An 18,045-nucleotide genomic window follows, 5' to 3' on the forward strand; every position below is an offset into this window, starting at 1 on the left:
ATGGAAATGCTTTCTTTCGTTTGACCTTCACTTGAGAAACGAAGCTCAGTTCCCATTTTGATCTTGAAGCGGAAAGTGATCGAAATGATCTTAGAGGACACAGTCAAGTATCTGCGTAGCGCCAAGACTCCCGAAGATGTCGCCAACTGGAAGCTGGTATTGATGCACCTTTGCTCGCTTCTCCAACATTTAGTTCCCATTGAATCACGCTGAACTTTCTTGCAGGTGTATAATTTTATTATCGAAACGAAATACTTTCTGGAGCATTATGACAGCATTATTGAAACATGGGATTTGTGTGATAAGGAATTTTTGATGCTCCTGTGGGAGCTAGAAGAACTACTCACAGAGTTGTTGTACAAATACACTACGGTTTCAACAGAATACTTAAGGCCAATATCGTTGCCAACTGTGGAAATCAAATGCTGTGATGTAAGTAGACATGTCTTGGCCTGATCATACATTTATTCAAGATAACATACGAAGTTTTATTATTGTGATAGTGTTACTTGTATTTGCATCATTTAAATTCTTTTTAGCCAATTACTCTGTGAATTGTTAAGTGCTTATCCACTGTACATCCAATTTCGTTAGTTGCTTACGACAAAATTGAATGATTCTTACGATAGTAGTCTAAAAGGAAATTTAAACTTACCATAGTAGTCTATAAAAGAAAACAAAAACCTTAAAAAATAATTAATGTAGTGAATTTATATCATACTACACTTTTGCAGAGAGACCGGCTTAAACACACTTGACAACAGTTTTCATTCCAATTCCGTGTTATTTTTCCGTAAAAGCTCTTTAGTTTGTAACCATACTCACACAAAAATCGAGTTGATATTGTGGTTTTCTTTCAAATTAAAAGATGGCTTTTTGGCCAATTTGGTTCTCTACAGCAAGCAATTCACACTCTCTTTAGTTTGTAACCATACTCACACAAAAATCGAGTTGATATTGTGGTTTTCTTTCAAATTAAAAGATGGCTTTTTGGTCAATTTGGTTCTCTACAGCAAGCAATTCACACGAACATCGACTTCCATTGAACGCTTGCCCTGAAGATGAAGGTATATAGTAGGGTGGGACAAAATATTGATTTCAGCTCCACTAAACTTTTCGTGTTCCTTTTGGGTCCCATAGAAACTATGCAAAATTTTAGCTCGATAGGAGAAACTATATTTTCGCGCCCGCGGTTCAAAGTTTGTATGGGATTTAGTATGGGAAAACTAACTTTTAACAAAAAAATCATCAGGAAGTCATCCTATATACTCAAAAAATCAGCGGGCATGTAATTTTTGTAGGAAATTTAATGAGGAAGAAAACCTTCGAAGACTGTAGCATAATCCGACATCTGTAAAAAATGTTATTAAAGAAAAACCGACACAAGGTCCGAACGATGGCTCATTCCTTAATATATCTAGCACCACTGCTGCTAGTGGTGGTAATATGAGTTTGCTTTCTTTTATTATGCTACAACGGCTGATCTGAGTTGTTTGATGTCTTCACAATAGTTGCTCACCATATGAGGCAGATGGTTTATGTCTTCGACAAAGTTATAGTATTTGAGTTTATCAACAATATTGTGGAAGATTTCAAAATTGTATTTCTTCAAATAAAAAAGTTAGTTTTTTGTGTGTCTTTACAGTGAGTTTTGGAACATGGGTTTTAAGTTTAAAAAAATCTCCAAACTACACTGAGCAACTATTGTGAAGACATCAAACAACTCAGATCAGCTGTTGTAGCATAATAAAAGAAAGCAAACTCAGGTTTTACAGGTTTGGAAGTCACGCACCTAAACCTAACGATTTTCTTTCTGTATTTTCGAAGATCTTTTGTCACTTTCGCCGAACTCAAAATCGAAGAAAATTTTTTTAGAGTTAGAAGTTTTAATAAATCATATTAGTTAAAAATTTTTAATTTGATCGTTTTATACAAAATGGCGTAGAATTTCTTAATTAAAAAAAATACGAGGGAAAATCGACAAACTGTGAAATTTCAGGTTTAATTTGTTTATATTTAGTAACGTTTAAAGTACCGACCAACTTTTCGACTCAAACAAATATGATAATTCATTTCCATGGTTTCGAGACCACATTGTATAGAAATATAGTCAATTGATAGAATAATTTATTATTCGTGGAGAACATCTTTCTCAAATATAGAGCGTTTCACGCAGGCCACCTGGGTTCGATTCCCAACTCCGCACATAGAGTCAGAAAGTTTTTCTGTCCCGAAGAGGTGAATGGCCTTAAGGTTAAAACCGCTATAATAAAAAAAATCTTTTCAAATAATAGTAATGATATAATCAAACGTAAATGAAATCCATGCATTTCGTTTAAGATATGTTAATTCAATCTAAAATTCTATAATTTAAATTAGTGTATTTGCCCCGTAAAGCGTTTTCTCTGAGGGTTTTCCGAATGACCCATTCGGTAGCACTTCAAATATTTTGTTAAAACTAGAAAATTTTTAGGTATCTATAGAAAAGTTGATGCGAATTTTGTTTCTTGGAAATACACTCCATTTCTTCTACATGTAAGCGTATTTTCCCCGATTTCCCCAATATAACAATTTGATCTATTGTGATAACAAGGATAAACTCAAGATGGAACGATCTATGATCTTTCATATACCATTCAAATAGGACCCCTCGATGAACTCAGTTCACCGTCAGTTGCAGTTCAATTATTGTGTTAGTGTTAGAAACTCCGAATACCAAGGGGGTAAAAAAAGTGGGAACTCTAATTTTGACTGACTCTAGAAGTAGAAGTATTCTAAGAATGCTAAATACAGCTAGGCATTTTTGTTCACCAACCGATTGAACTTGATACCAGCTATAATGTACGAGAAAAAATAGTTTCAAACTTACTACAGCAAATCCAAAAATTAGGTATTTCACAGAAATTTTAAAATCAAATAAAATTAAACCTGTTTGACACATAGTATGAAAATCTTATCGAACATTTAGGCATTGTTGATCACCAATCGATTGAATATTGCTTCAATTAATTAATGTGACTTAGCTAAGCACGCATTCAAGAATGTTCGTGTATTAACCGGCTAAATATACTTTCAGCTGAAATTTCAAAAATTTTATATTTTATATTTACCAAGAATCTAAAAAAATCGATATTTTCACAGAAGTTTTTAAAATTTAAAACGTAGTAGGCACTTACGTGAATTTGACGTAAGTGCACGTCTAAGAAATTTTGCTTACCAACTCAATGAACTTAGCAACGAGTAAAATTTTAGGAGTAAAATCTTATATTTACTTCAAAATCTCAAAAAATCTACATTTTCGTGGAAGTTTCCGAATTAAATATATTGGAAAATGTAAAACAAACATCTATGATCTTTTACGTAGATTGAATTTGGTATTAGCTAAAATTTGTAGAAAAAAAAGAATTCTATATATACTAAAAATCTAATAAAAACTCGATATTTTTACTTTTATTTTCAAGTCTCAACAGTACTAGGAACTCAACGAGGAATGCAAAGAAAGGTTTTATTTTATTTTAATTTAAAAATTTCTGTGGTATATCGAATTTTTGGATTTTCTTTTGTAAATTTGAAACTATTTATTCCCGTACATTATAGCAAAGACATCATATTAACAAGATATGCAGCTCTCACATTTCCCGAACAAATCATTGGCAACATCCTTTTTTGCGAGCATGTCGCCCTCAGGTGAGTCCGCGTCGAATCTCATACATATAAGTAGGCAGACCCTGTCAGCTTGGAGCGAAATCAATCTTTCAATCAAATTCCACGAAAATGTAGATTTTTTGAGATTTTGAAGTAAATATAAGATTTTACTCCTAAAATTTTACACGTTGCTAAGTTCATTGAGTTGGTAAGCAAAATTTCTTAGACCATACAATTGACATGATATGTTGAATGTGATGCCTTGCGATGGCGTTGCTGAACTGGAGATTGATTTCGCTCCAAGCTGACTGGGTCTGATTATAGCTGGTATCAAATTCAATCGATTGGTGTACAAAAATGCTTAGCTGTATTTAGCATTCTTCGAATACTTCTAATATTCTAAAATTTCTGTGAAAATATCCAATTTTTTTGAAACATTTTCAGAAAATACGAAGTTTCCGATAATTTATGCTTGGACTTTTGGTGACTTTTTTAATCATAACTTTCATTACCAAAGTACAATTGAGAAATTGTGTGTTCCATTTATGTTGTGATAGACGTATCTGTCTAATGATAAACAAATTTTCAAAATCGGACTTCCAGCAGCTGAGATATGGTCATATCGCCTGGGCAATTTTGCTAGCAGCCGAAATGCAGCCAGGCTTCTGCCGGTTGTCAGAATTCCTCACAAGCGGGATGGGACATCATAATCTAGAGTTTATCTTAGGTGAAAATTTATTGTAGATGCAATTGGCATATTGTCGCTAAACTGAAATGTAGAGGCGCTGCTTGTTTAGAGATGATACTTTCAGCAAGATCTGTCAAATCGGTAGGAAAATTTCAAATTACTCCACCTTTTCAACAATTTTTTATGAAAACAGGCAAATTCATTTGAAAAATCATAGTAGAAGTTGAAGAAAAAGTTTTTACTCTGAGGTGATAATGTTGATCTTAGTTCATTGTTCGAAATCCACTATTTATTTAGAATAGAGCATTAAACATGGTTTGATACCATTTTTTTAAATGCCTGGAAATAACAAATAAGGTATCCAAAATAAATAGTACTCGATCGCTATACATTCTAAGACTCGAGAAATCAACATTACACTGGTTTCTGTTCAAAAAAATGTTGATCCGAAAAAACCTAACTTCACCCAATTTCACACATTTCTGAAGATTTTTCATGTGTAATCGTAGTTTTCACCAAAAAAAGTAGTAGTAATCACTTTGAAATCGATTTTCTTTTACTCCGAGTATAGTTTTATTGCTGATATCTATTTGTACAATTGAATAAACGATAAAAACGTTGCAAATCACTACTGCCGATACGAAAATTTCCGAAAGAATCCACCTTTTCTTGGTTCCATTTTTCATTGGCAGGTGTCGAGAGAATGTACCAATAGGAACAAATATAATCGAATTAAATCAGCTGCGATATTTGGTTATTGGGGACACTCCATAGAAAATTGATTTTTTGAATGGCTTTGTCGATACATATAGAGGAAGCGGGGACATTTTGATATAATGATTATTTTGACCTTTTAAATGAGATATTTATTGCATTTATTGTATGAAAATTTTCACTGTCTTTAGTGGCTTGTAACCCGACTAAAACTATTGTCGTTTTCGCTTGATGCCAAACCTAAACCAGTTTCCACCCTAACTGCTGTCAAATCGTTTGTTTGAAGCTAATTTCGAACGTTATTGAACTGAAAATCGAGTCAGTTTCGAACCTGGTTTTTATATCAGGTTTGCTCAAATCCCTGTTGCTAAGTACGAAACCAACACAGCTACGTGAAAAGTGTTTGTTTGATGAAACTATGCTGGGTCAGTTTCAGTTTTCTCAAGCGAAAACGACATATTTTTATCTTAATTATTCGTTATGTTTAGTAAGTGTTCGCTTTGCGCCCTGCCTTATAAAGTCTAATGACAATGCCGTTATCATTAACCATTGCTTACGAATATTTATACACACTAAGTTTTGATTCCTGTAGTCGGTAATTTTTTTGATGAATTTTTTTTCGGTAATCAATAGATACTAGTCGGTAATTTTTTTTCGGTAATCAATAGATACAAACCGATATTTCAGTACGTGAATTTCATTTTACAAAAATTATGCTCTTTTTCACCGGACGATCAGTTTTATGCAAGTTTTCATTACAGAGTCCTGTAAATAGATATACAGCCCGATTCTGTATTTCGTTCGAATCGGATTGTTTCGAACGAACACGAAATTTTTCATTCATACAAATGCATCACTCGATCGAATTACAGAATGCAAATTATTACATTCGTTCGACAAAATCCGATTCGATCGAAATAGGGATGATAATATTCATACAGTAAATCTGAAGAGTCACCGAGCACGGTAAAAATTGTGCTGTCTATATGGTAAAATCATTTTCCAATAACCGAATTTCTGTAAATACAGAATATCGTGAAAACTAACTGTCAAACAGATACTAGAATTTTCAGAAAGTGTTTTTTAATTGACCAAACGAAGATAAATCTTTGATTCGTCGAATGAATTGAGGTACAGGTGCACATACTTCTGAAACATTAGAGCTACTCAGAGCTTTTTGTTTGCTTATTGCCCCGTTTACACTTCTGCTGGCTGCCAGCAAGCTGGTGTCAGTGTACTGCCCTCTTAGGAAAAAACGTTCAACTGTGGTCCAATTATCCAAAGTATTAGACCAACGAAGGAAGGATTGTATCAGTAAGATGTACCAGATTTTGCACCCACTCGGACAAAGTAAAGTTACACTTCGCTGAATGTTGTGCAATACCCCGCCTTGTCCTATCCGCTTTGCCTTGATGAAATTTTTTTATTTCTGATTCGTAGTAAGCACAGCCCGGGTTTCGCGGTTCAATGCATATGGCGCTACTCTCAAAAATCAGTTGTCGTATTTTCGTGCCCCGACCTGGAAGAATTCTTAATGTCAGTAGGATTGTAGCACCAAGGAAAACTGACGAAAACGATTCCTGGAACCATGATCTAAAAAAGATATCAAGCATACCCGCTTTGCCCTCATTCCCCTATTATCAGAGAACATCATTGCACAGTTTCAAAGTTGAACTCCGAATACTTTTGAAGATATAATTCGCGAAACAAATGACTATAGTGAAACCAAGATCCATCAATCTGAATCTTTTACTAATTACTGATGGGACCCATAGATTTCAATGATAATTCATGCCAATAGGCCAATCTAACCAGTTGAAATTTTCGATGGTTTACTGTTACAACTAAGCATCTTACGGTTCCCTTTTCGTTATTCACAGATACTGTTCGAAAAATCATCACAATTATTCAAACACTATTATACCGTACATCACACACCGGCGCGCCTTAGGAGTTATCGCTACTGTGAGGTATCCTTTTTATATTCTTGGTATATTGAATAAATCTTGAAGTATCTCATGTTGTTTCAGATGAAAGCGGGCCTTCTGAAGTTGGACTTCTACCGTCGCAACGTCAAATACTATTTGGAGTTTGGAAACTGGGCGGACCACGTGTTGTGTTTGTATCTCAAACGCATTTATAAGAAAGTGAACCATACATTGGATCCATTCCGCGATTCTGGTAGTTAATGTGTTAAAATTAAATATACTTTTCATTGTGTCTTTGAGTTTTAGAGGATAAATTAACCAAATAAATATTTTCAAGCCATTCTTGAATAATTTTTTAACATTTTATTTACGTTCCCATATAACTTAGATAACTATTAATATTGTTTCCATAATGAGCTTTACTTAAACTCACTATGTTTCGATTCGTAATCGTAATCATCCATAAAACCTTTAGCAGTTTTTAGTTCCTTCAACAACACTGGAATATCACTGCGGTTGATATTTATTCTGTGAGTTGTTTGCTGTGGTACTCCGTTGACGATTTCATTCTTTATGTCGAACTGTAATTGGATGCAGTTGACGGTGTTTTCTGGAACACTACTTGTAACATCTTGCAATTCGTTAATCGTGAGACTGGACTGGCCGAGCTTAGCCCGAATCTTCCCAACGTATTCATCGAGTACTCGGCTCATAACTGTAGTATGATCCTTGGGCAATCCTAACTGTTGGAGTTCCGTAGCAAATACTGAACTTTCAGTATTGAACCGAGCGGCACTTACCAGTAGAAACCGAATGCACGCAAAGGCAGCTTTCGGGGTATCCATTGTTCCTTTAGATATGCCGAATATGGTTCGAATGTTATCTTCCTGTTTATACATGAACAAAAACAACTTGAATGCACTAGTTAATTAAACTACGATTGATTCTATTTACCGGGATTTCCTCTCCCAAAATGCACATTGTTACATGGTGAACAACTTGACTCAGCTGCTCTATGGTGAGCAGTGCTAAGTTCGCGTGGATCTCAGCGAGTACCCAGTCCGGGCAGTCTCCTTCACCGCAAAAACGAAATTTCTGAAGAAAAAAAAGTATTATTAATGTAAGTTTTAGACATTGTATAAAGTTTCTTGATAAGAAACCATCTTTTATTCGATGTCTGAATGCTTCGTTTTCAACTTGTCAGTATCTGTGGCTGACAGGTAAGACTGGCACCGAGAATCATGGTTTATGGAACGCGTTCTCGAAAATACTTCTTCACCGACTTATTTCTCAATATTTTTCGACGAACACTATGCTGGCTAACTTGAGCTGCATTTTTTCTACCACCTCTTCATCTCTGTCGAATCCTTTTTCATTTTTTGTTTGAGAAATGACCTTTATTTATGAATTATGCTGGTTGGAAGGTGAAGCTCTTTCCGGAAAAATCCACTTCGTTGTCTAGAAACCACTGTATTGACAGCGTACCAAATCCGATATGACTTTTTATATTAGGACAATTTCTGACATTAATTTGGACTAATTTTTTATCATTTGGTGGTTTGGTACCTCGTGGGTAACCAGTTTGTGCAAAGTGCACATGACATGTTACATGTTTTTTTACGTTTCGTCTTCGACTCATCAGTGCATCAGCAGATTATGTTGAACTGCTGATGCTAGCCCCCGGAACTGATTTCCCACGAGGTACCAAACCCCCAAATGACTAAAACCTGTTAGCGGTCAGTATGCCGTCAAATTTGTTTTGTTCTTTCGGCACGTCAGGTTAGACATTGCGCTGCGGCGCAAACAAGTATTTTGCAAAAAGCATTAACTTTAATTTGCTGATGAGTCGAAGACGAAACGTGAAAACATGAAACTAACTTTTGATGCAAATTGATTTGGGTAACTCACAAAAGCATGCTTCAGCGCTAATGTCACATATTCGGCAACATTCCTCAAGCCAAATGTATCAGTAATACTACAATTGAAATTGATCATTGGTCACATTGATTGGTCGGTTACGTCAAAAAGGCAAAGTCTTGGCATTACTTTCTGTTTTATGGAATTTTGACCTTCCTGTTCCAACGTTTAGCCATTCAGAATCATCGCATGGTTAGTACTACGATCCAATGGACACTAAAAATCTTTCCAGGTTGGGACTTGAGCATACGACAACTGGCTTGTAAGACCAGCGCCCTATGCATTGAACCCGCAACCCGGGCAACGTCATTTGTACGATTATATCTCCGAAACTTGAATTGGCAACCAAACGAGCTACGAACTAGATCTACAGCCCAATAAAGATCTTGAACGAGCCTACACACATGCATTTATTTGCACTACATCACATTTAAGATAACACATAATCAACAATAGTACTCCACAATACTCGGTTTGTGGCTGTCGCTCTCCATCCTCGATCACGCCCAACGCTCGCCAGATCACGTTCTACCTGGTCCACCCATCTAGCCCGCTGCGCTCCTCGCCTTCTTGTTCCAAACGGATTTGTGGCAAACACCAGTTTAGCAGGGTTGTTGTCCGGCATTCTTGCAACATGCCCTGCCCACCGTATTCTTCCGGCTTTGGTCACCTTCTGGATGCTGGGTTCTCCGTAGACTGCACACTACCGAAGATCGTCCTTATCACGCGTCGCTCGAAAACTCTTGCAGGTCCTCCTCGAGCAAAATCCATGCTTCGTGTCCGTAGAGGATCACCGGTCTTATGAGCGTTTTGTCGAACCTGCTTAAAATTATTGAAATTGGTTCATACATACCCGAGAAAATCCAACGGGAATGAGTTTGGTCGTTACGTCACTTATACCATTACATCTACGAAACCAGAACTGACAGCCATCGGATCTTCATACTTGTTAAATTATCCAACAATAACTTTCAAACGATCCTAAGCTTATTGAAATTCAATAAGCCATCTCCAAGAAAATTGAGCGGCAAATTTTTTTTTTTTTGAAAAGTACACACACATACATTTTTCGATCTCGTCGAGCTAAGTCGAATGGTGTATAACACTGCGGGTCTTCGAGACTCCGTTCGAAAGTCGGTTTTCAAGAAATACTATTACCTTTCTATAGAGAGAAACAAAAAACTACGCGTTTCGTCGGTTACGTCACTTATACCATTATATCTCAGGAGCCAGAAGTGACAGCCATTTGATCTTCGAACTTGACAAATGGTTCAGTAGTAGCTTTCAAACGAAACTTGTTGAAATCGGTTCAGCCATCTCCGAGAAAATACCCGATCAACAGAGCATAACAGGATTCTATCAAAATTATATATGATCCTAATATTTATATCTTATTATGTTACAAATATGATTTCAAATCAGAAACAAACATCCAGATTTTATTAAGATTATAGCAATTCCAAATACTATATCAAGGGCTGTTATATTTCAGGTAAAACTATACTAGAGAATTGAGAAAAAAAAGAGTTCAAACACTTTTGTCGATCTTGTTTTTTGACTTTCAACCCGAGTAATGTTATGCTTCAATAAAGAGCATTAACAAACATATTTTCCAATTTCACATACCTGAAGATGCTTTTGAAAACAATAATTTGGAATTTGATTTTGAAAAGACGGAAAAAATAAATTTGAGAACATTCCTAAGTAATTCCTATTTAAACTGAGTAAAGTTTTTATTCAAATATTAATTTTAAATTGAAAATAAATATTTTTTAAGATGATTTTACGCTTTTACTTGTTCGAACAAAGAAGGGTAAGGCAAAAACTTTAAAATTCGAGTCATAAATATTGGATAAAGTGATATGGCATTCGACTCAGTTCATTGAATTCTGCAATGTTTCCTCAGAGATGATTTTCATAAGCTTGGAGTCAAATTAATGCTTGAATTATTTAACTTTATCGTTGACCGATTGTTTCCAAAAAAAAACAGAGTGAGAAGTGTTAAAAATTTCAAAATGTCTTCAAAAGTGACGCTGCAATAAAAAAAACAAAATCTAAACTGTGCTCAAATCAGAATCTAAACTCAGCTCAATACTTTTTCGATGTCTAGGAGTTTTAGTTGTAGATTTAAATTAGCGACTTTAGTTTTGCCGGACTCCGGATATACTGGAAATAGAGATAAAAAAATCTTTAAAAAAAACTCGTATGGATTTATCTTTAGTTCTTGCTGTACTTTCTACTATGTTAATCTGATGATTCTTTACGTAGTTGTGGTTGGTCAAGGATATTGATTTTTAGCTTCAGATTCAATCTATTCATATCTGATAAATTTATGATAGTCTCATTTCGTAGTATCTTGATTACTTCCAATCCGGAACCGTGAGCTGGGATTTAAAATTTGCAATGTTGAATTTAAAGCAACCGACCCGCATTATGATACCTTCCATTCGAATCATTTTTCTGTGAGTCAATCTAGGTAGATATCAAACAATCAAGCCGGAATAAAATTTCAATTTCGATGGTGTTTGAACTTGCGGGGCTTCTGCAGCGGATATAACAAACTAATCTGACTAATAGGCAAGTTGATTCATCATCAATCATAAAACATGCTAATCGAATCGATGTTATATACATTTATTCTGATTTTTCACTGTCTTTCAAACGATTTTTTATTCTAATCTAAATTTAAAAAATTCGATTCAGCCATCTCCAAGAAAATAAAGTGCACATTTCAATCAAATATGCCCGCCATGCCATTCCTCTGAAGCACACAAACTGTGAAGCGCGTTTTCTCGAAACCGTCCGGCACGCGATAAAAATAAAGCTATTGATCCAATTGATACGAATCTTCATTTTTTATTTCGCAAGACTTTGGGCAGAAATGTTCGTGAAACTCAAATATGTATAGAAAAATTGGTTTTAATATTTTATTTTTGATAAAAACTACAAGAAATCACCTTGTTCTTCTTGCATATATCTTTGTATGTTTATATGTAGCTAAATATCAAACATTCACAAAAGAAATTGAGGTTCGCACAATTGAGACAAGTCTCCTGAACAATTTAATACATTATTTGGATGTTTCAGAGTTCAACTTCGGACGATATCGTGTTAACGGGATGTCGACTTTTTTAAAACTGAGCTCGGGTGATGTTCGATATGATCGCCATTTTGAATTGTTTATATCAAACGTGCATCTAAAGAATTTGCCTGCCTTCTTCGGTTCCTGTACTGTACAATAATGAAAATGGACCATATTTTATACCGATTCGCAGAGTGCCTCTTTAATATTTACTTTCAAGTTGTCAAATGTTCAAGAAGGTCTTTAAGCAGCAAGAGAGTTCACGCAAACCTGTTCTGATCTTTCAAGTAGTCAAAAGTTGTCTTTAAAACTTTCACATACCATCGATTTTGCAATCTTTTAAATTAAAATTTCAAATTTCACAATCGATATTGCAATCTTCAAAATTCGAGTAATGAGATAAAATACGTACCAAATTTAATACTTCGAGAATATAACATCGATTTTTTCAATAGTCTATGAGAAATTACGTTTTCAACAAAGGATTGATAAACTTCAAAAAGTTTGACAGAGTTTACTTTCCCTTTCCTAAATTTGTTGGCCTTTATCGAATTTGATCAAAACATTTCTCGTTCACTGGAGTTTGGCTGAATGAATGAAAAAATGGACACTCACCCATCGTATTAGACGCAATTGCCATACAAATATTCATTACCATTCATCACGTAATCACTTATCCGGATTAGCTTTTGAAGCGAATAAATGAAATTTATTCATCAAAATTCAAGCAACGGAAAAAGTAACTACGACTCATCAATTAGTCACTCTTCAGTGGTTCGATTGCGCATAAAGGATGTACACTTGGGCTCAAAGTTGTGGAGGCAAAATATGGTTGAGATGAAAAGCGTCGAAAGTCGTCGTAGACTTTCGACGCTTTTCATCTCAACCATATTTTGCCTCCCACTTTACGACCCTCTTCGTCTGCACTACGGAACGAGATAAACTCCTCATCCTGCCATTCAGCACTCGATAGTAAAACGGTTCGACTTGACTTACATTCAAATCATGCAATCCGGCAACTGCGTCAACTACCGAAAGGACAGTACAATAATGTCTTTACTCTCTACACGACGATTGGAGCAAGTTGGTCCAGAGGCAGGAGGAGTTCAATATTTGTCGCAAGGTGTTCGGCGAATTCGTGCACAGTACGATTTCCGTCCATTTAACACGATGGGGTGGGCTTTCGATTCCATTCGATGGTTGATTATAAAAGGGTTTACCGAGACGCCCAGGTAAATCAGTTAACTTATTGCTGCTCGTTTGTAAACATGACATTCTATTTTAGGTTATAGTTTTTAAGACAACAATCAAACTATGAAAATATCAATACACCTCGCATTCACATTGCTAGCGGCAGTGGTTGGGTTTCGTTGCTCGGAGCTGAAAGCAAGTGATAAACGATTAGTCGAAATTATAAGCGATTGTGAGTGGACAGCCAGAAAAAATTTGATCTCCGAAACACTGTTGGATCGCTACCGGAGACACGTGATGAACAGTTTCTTTCAGCATAATGACGTATGTGCTGTCCATGAGTGGAGTAAACATGTTCGGATGATCAAATTAAGCGATGAGAATGGATTAGACGAGGTAGAAGAAAGTGGTGAGTGGCTTTAAATAATGCAATTTTAAAAAAAGACGAAGAAGTTTTATGCCCACTGGAATTTGAAATCGAACTTGTCCCAACTTCAGCGGGTTCTCTATACGTCTTAAATTGAATAAAATCCAAAACAAATAAATGATGAGCACCACTGTAAATGAACAAGTGGAATCCAAAAAAAAACGTAGGTTTTCATCCAGGATATGATGGATTCGATATATTCTATCCACTAAATTTCATGCACTTCTGGAATAGTTCAGTGCTATTTAAAATGAAGAGTGTGTAAATAGGACATGGAAGGTTCGAAAATATTCATGTAACTGAACACTCGACGAAAAATTGGATTAAGTGCATTAAGTTCAAAGCGGTTAATTCGTTACTCCTAAATGGAATTTGTGGCAATCACTGTGAGAACTGACAAAAATGAAAATATGCGCACTAACTGATCTCAGAGAGATTGTATCGGTTTTTACAAACTTAGTCTCAAATGAAAGGGTTTCATTTATTTTGATCCGACTTCCGATTCCAGAACTACAGCGTGATAAGTGCAAAAATTTCAATTTAAAAGTGTTTTGCCTTTCTCTATAGGAAGGTAATAGAACTACTGAAAAACAAGCTTTTGGGAGAAGCTTCAGAGACCCCTAGTGTTATATATCATTCAACTCAGCACGACGAGATCGCAAACTGTCTGTATGTGCACCTTTGAAGGATTTGTGCTCAATTCGATGGCTAAGCCGACATTAAATATTTTAAGATTATTTGAAAACTATTCTTGGATTTTGAATCAAGTTTTAACATAAAATTGCTGTCACTTCTGGTTGCGGAGATATAATAGTATAAGTGATGTAACCGACAAATCGCATTCTTCTCTCCCCGCACAATTTTCTTGGCTGAACCAATTTCTTCAAACTTAGGCTCGTTTGAAACCTACTTTTGAATTGTGAATCAAATTTGAAGATCAACTGGCTGTCATTTCTAGTTCCGGAGGTATAGTGATATAGGGTGACGAAGGGATTTTGGCTACTCTAATATATCTAATATAGTAATCAAAATGAAGTACATATTCTTTCCGAATATGTTAAAGAACGGAATAATCAATCCTTAGATCGAAATAATTGCTGATTTTAAGAGATATTTAATCTGTCCGATTTAACCCCGTGTTCGGCCTAGCCCTGGTCTCCCTTACTTTTTTACTTGGGTATCCATTTTAGGCCACCATACTTTTGCACGAAATCTTTGTTTCATGGCCGTCATCTTCAGATGTCCTTCGTGAACCAAATCAAGAGTACGCTTTCTTAAATTTTCTGGGAGAAAATTTCAGAATTGAAAAAATACGCTTTCATTTTTATCGTGAAATGATAGATAAAAACAAGGATTATAATTTAAAAAATATAAGTTTTTTGGATTTTACTTCATTTTGATATAAATCAGCAACGTGGTCGTCAAATGGTGAGATAACTAAATCCTCACAAGTTCCTATCTCATGCCTCCCCGCGTGTCTGACACTTGGTCAATAGAACGGCGTCGACTGGATGCCAGCGCCTTCTGTGTTAGTAGCAGAATGAAAGGGTGCGAAATGGCTTATAAGTTCAATGTTTATCATAGTATATTATAACATACAATTCTGTTGTTTATTACATTATTTATTATTATTATTATTATTATTATTATTATTATTATTATTATTATTATTATTATTATTATTATTATTATTATTATTATTATTATTATTATTATTACTATTAAAAGAAATATATTATATTTCCTGCAGTACTGTGACGAAAGGAGAGCATAACTTACACTGCGACATTAAATGTTATATTATATCATAGCAAATTATTTCATATATTATCGTCATATATTATTCTATGTTATGTTATATTATGTTGTATGGTATTATACTGCATTGCATTATATTATATTTTATTGTATTCTACTATATTACAATATGTTTATTATATTGTGTTATGTTCTATTATATTTTATCATATTTCATTATGTTATACTATACCATATAATATTTTATTATGTTATATTATATTATATCATGTTATATAGTATTGTATTGCTAGCTGATTTACCCGACATTGCTCGGAAATGTTTCGTGAAGCCAAGGCCGAACAAATTTTCTAGAAATTGCCCTCCCAATTGATACTCTGATTGTAATGAAATACAACTTAGACGACAACCCGATTGAACCGATTATTTCCACATAATTGCTCGAAATTTTCCAACTGATAATGATTATTTTATAACGAAAGGCTGTTTAACATCATAACTACATTCGTACTATAGAATAATTTTTTTATATCATTCATTTTACCCCGGCTTTAGCCATTTTGGTCATTCACCGGGGAGGAGATATCTTTAGAATAACGATTCAGTTAATACAAATATTGCTGTAAACTTATTTCCATTACCTTGAGTCGACAGTTTTCTCAATTTACATAAACATATGCACATTGATTGTATGATTTCGTCAATTCAGATCAATGTTGGAATACTTATTATTCCTCCCACTTGTGAATATTTTTGTGAGCCTCACTTAGTTGCTGAGTAAAAATTTCTGAAGTGGCCCCCCCATTTTTCACGAGGTAACCGATTTTACAATAAGTGTTGTTGTTTTGTAGTATTAGTATCTACGAACATATTCGTGAAATATTTCGTAGATATTCGAATTTTTTATACTATTTTTAGTTACATTAACATTTATATACCTTTTCATTGTAATGCTTCCTGAAACTCAAGTTCTCTTTCGAATTATACGACACTTTGCAAATGCATAAACAACTATTTTGGTCATAGAATGAAGAAAAAAGTATTTAAAAATGTTCAATTTTACTAAAATTTCTGCTTAAATTTTCCAAAGAAATCGATATTAAAGTACCTTCTTCAAGCGATTTTTGTTTCTGTTAAATGCTAAAATGTTGCATATGTTATTGGTTTTCATAATCAACAAAAAATTTTTTGTGCTCAAATAGGGTTTTTGAAATATTTGATTTTTTGTATACGCGCGCTGTATGCAAAGTGCACCGCGCGAGCGAATGTCGTCGGTGTGATTGAAGCGAGCTGCGACAGGTTTGGACAAGTTTGGGGCATAGAAAATGATTTTTTGCCTTTCTCATCTCAACTTTTTTAAATTGTAGTATTTCGATGAATTTTTGCTGTGATATAAAGGGTGATTTTTTAAGAGCTTGAGAACTTTTTTAAACAATAAAACGCATAAAATTTGCAAAATCTCATCGGTTCTTTATTTTAAACGTTAGATTGGTACATGACATTTACTTTTTGAAGATAATTTCATTTAAATGTTGACCGCGGCTGCGTCTTAGGTGATCCATTCGGAAAATCCGCTTTTTTATCGACAAATTTTGTTCAGCGATGAGGCTCATTTCTGGTTGAATGGCTACGTAAATAAGCAAAATTGCCGCATTTGGAGTGAAGAGCAACCAGAAGCCGTTCAAGAACTGCCCATGCATCCCGAAAAATGCACTGTTTGGTGTGGTTTGTACGCTGGTGGAATCATTGGACCGTATTTTTTCAAAGATGCTGTTGGACGCAACGTTACAGTGAATGGCGATCGCTATCGTTCGATGCTAACAAACTTTTTGTTGCCAAAAATGGAAGAACTGAACTTGGTAGACATGTGGTTTCAACAAGATGGCGCTACATGCCACACAGCTCGCGATTCTATGGCCATTTTGAGGGAAAACTTCGGAGAACAATTCATCTCAAGAAATGGACCGGTAAGTTGGCCACCAAGATCATGCGATTTGACGCCTTTAGACTATTTTTTGTGGGGCTACGTCAAGTCTAAAGTCTACAGAAACAAGCCAGTAACTATTCCAGCTTTGGAAGACAACATTTCCGAAGAAATTCGGGCTATTCCAGCCGAAATGCTCGAAAAAGTTGCCCAAAATTGGACTTTCCGAATGGACCACCTAAGACGCAGCCGCGGTCAACATTTAAATGAAATTATCTTCAAAAAGTAAATGTCATGTACCAATCTAACGTTTAAAATAAAGAACCGATGAGATTTTGCAAATTTTATGCGTTTTATTGTTTAAAAAAGTTCTCAAGCTCTTAAAAAATCACCCTTTATAAGAGAAAATGAATAATATGAGAAGGGCATCATTACAGCACTAGGTTGATTAAAACAGGTTTTTCTATTGAATGTACGTCAGGAAATTTATTGATCACATATCACAAAATAGTCTAAGAAAAAACAAAAGTTTGTGATTATTTCGGAAAAAAAGATTAACGATACAAGTTCAGTGCATTTACTGCACTTCATGAGAAAGATTATAAAATTAGGACCGAATGGAATTCTTTGGAAGAACCGTGAAAAGACACGCGTATAAAGTTAGTTTGCATCATATCAAAAACAATCGAATTCCTACTGCGCATAATCTATTCAATTGAGTAAAGGATTCATTCAAAAATATAAACTTTGATTTTTGCATGATAAACAAAC

General features: G+C 34.9%; 3 protein-coding genes across 3 annotated transcripts in view; 2 read left to right on the plus strand and 1 right to left on the minus strand.

The window, feature by feature from the left end:
- LOC131430317 (uncharacterized) lies at positions 1 to 7,326 on the plus strand. The gene is made up of 4 exons (XM_058595192.1): positions 1 to 156; positions 226 to 432; positions 6,928 to 7,017; positions 7,078 to 7,326. Exons 1-4 carry the CDS (start codon positions 85 to 87, stop codon positions 7,234 to 7,236), a joined length of 528 nt encoding a protein of 175 aa, XP_058451175.1. The 5' UTR covers positions 1 to 84; the 3' UTR covers positions 7,237 to 7,326.
- Positions 7,324 to 18,045, minus strand: part of LOC131430316 (COMM domain-containing protein 4) — a 27,436-nt gene continuing 16,714 nt past the window's right edge. Inside the window, exons 2-3 of the mRNA XM_058595191.1 lie at positions 7,930 to 8,070; positions 7,324 to 7,862 (exon numbers count right to left, since the gene is read on the minus strand). Of these exons, the coding sequence (XP_058451174.1) occupies positions 7,395 to 7,862; positions 7,930 to 8,070 (609 nt within the window). The 3' untranslated portion in view covers positions 7,324 to 7,394. The remainder of the gene's footprint in view (positions 7,863 to 7,929; positions 8,071 to 18,045) is intronic.
- LOC131430315 (leucokinins) overlaps positions 13,225 to 18,045 on the plus strand; it is a 17,420-nt gene continuing 12,599 nt past the window's right edge. The window contains exon 1 of the mRNA XM_058595189.1: positions 13,225 to 13,574. Within this exon, the coding sequence (XP_058451172.1) occupies positions 13,289 to 13,574 (286 nt within the window). The 5' untranslated portion in view covers positions 13,225 to 13,288. The remainder of the gene's footprint in view (positions 13,575 to 18,045) is intronic.

Source organism: Malaya genurostris, chromosome 2 (assembly GCF_030247185.1).
Source record: "Malaya genurostris strain Urasoe2022 chromosome 2, Malgen_1.1, whole genome shotgun sequence".
Classification (NCBI taxonomy): Eukaryota; Metazoa; Arthropoda; class Insecta; order Diptera; family Culicidae; genus Malaya; species Malaya genurostris.

Excerpts from the sequence above, each read along its gene's own strand:
- LOC131430317 (XM_058595192.1), top strand. The coding sequence starts at position 85 with ATGATCTTAGAGGACACAGTCAAGTATCTGCGTAGCGCCAAGACTCCC. Across the intron at positions 157-225 it reads ATGTCGCCAACTGGAAGCTG|GTGTATAATTTTATTATCGA; the intron begins GTATTGATGCAC and ends ACTTTCTTGCAG. Across the intron at positions 433-6,927 it reads TGGAAATCAAATGCTGTGAT|ATACTGTTCGAAAAATCATC; the intron begins GTAAGTAGACAT and ends CGTTATTCACAG.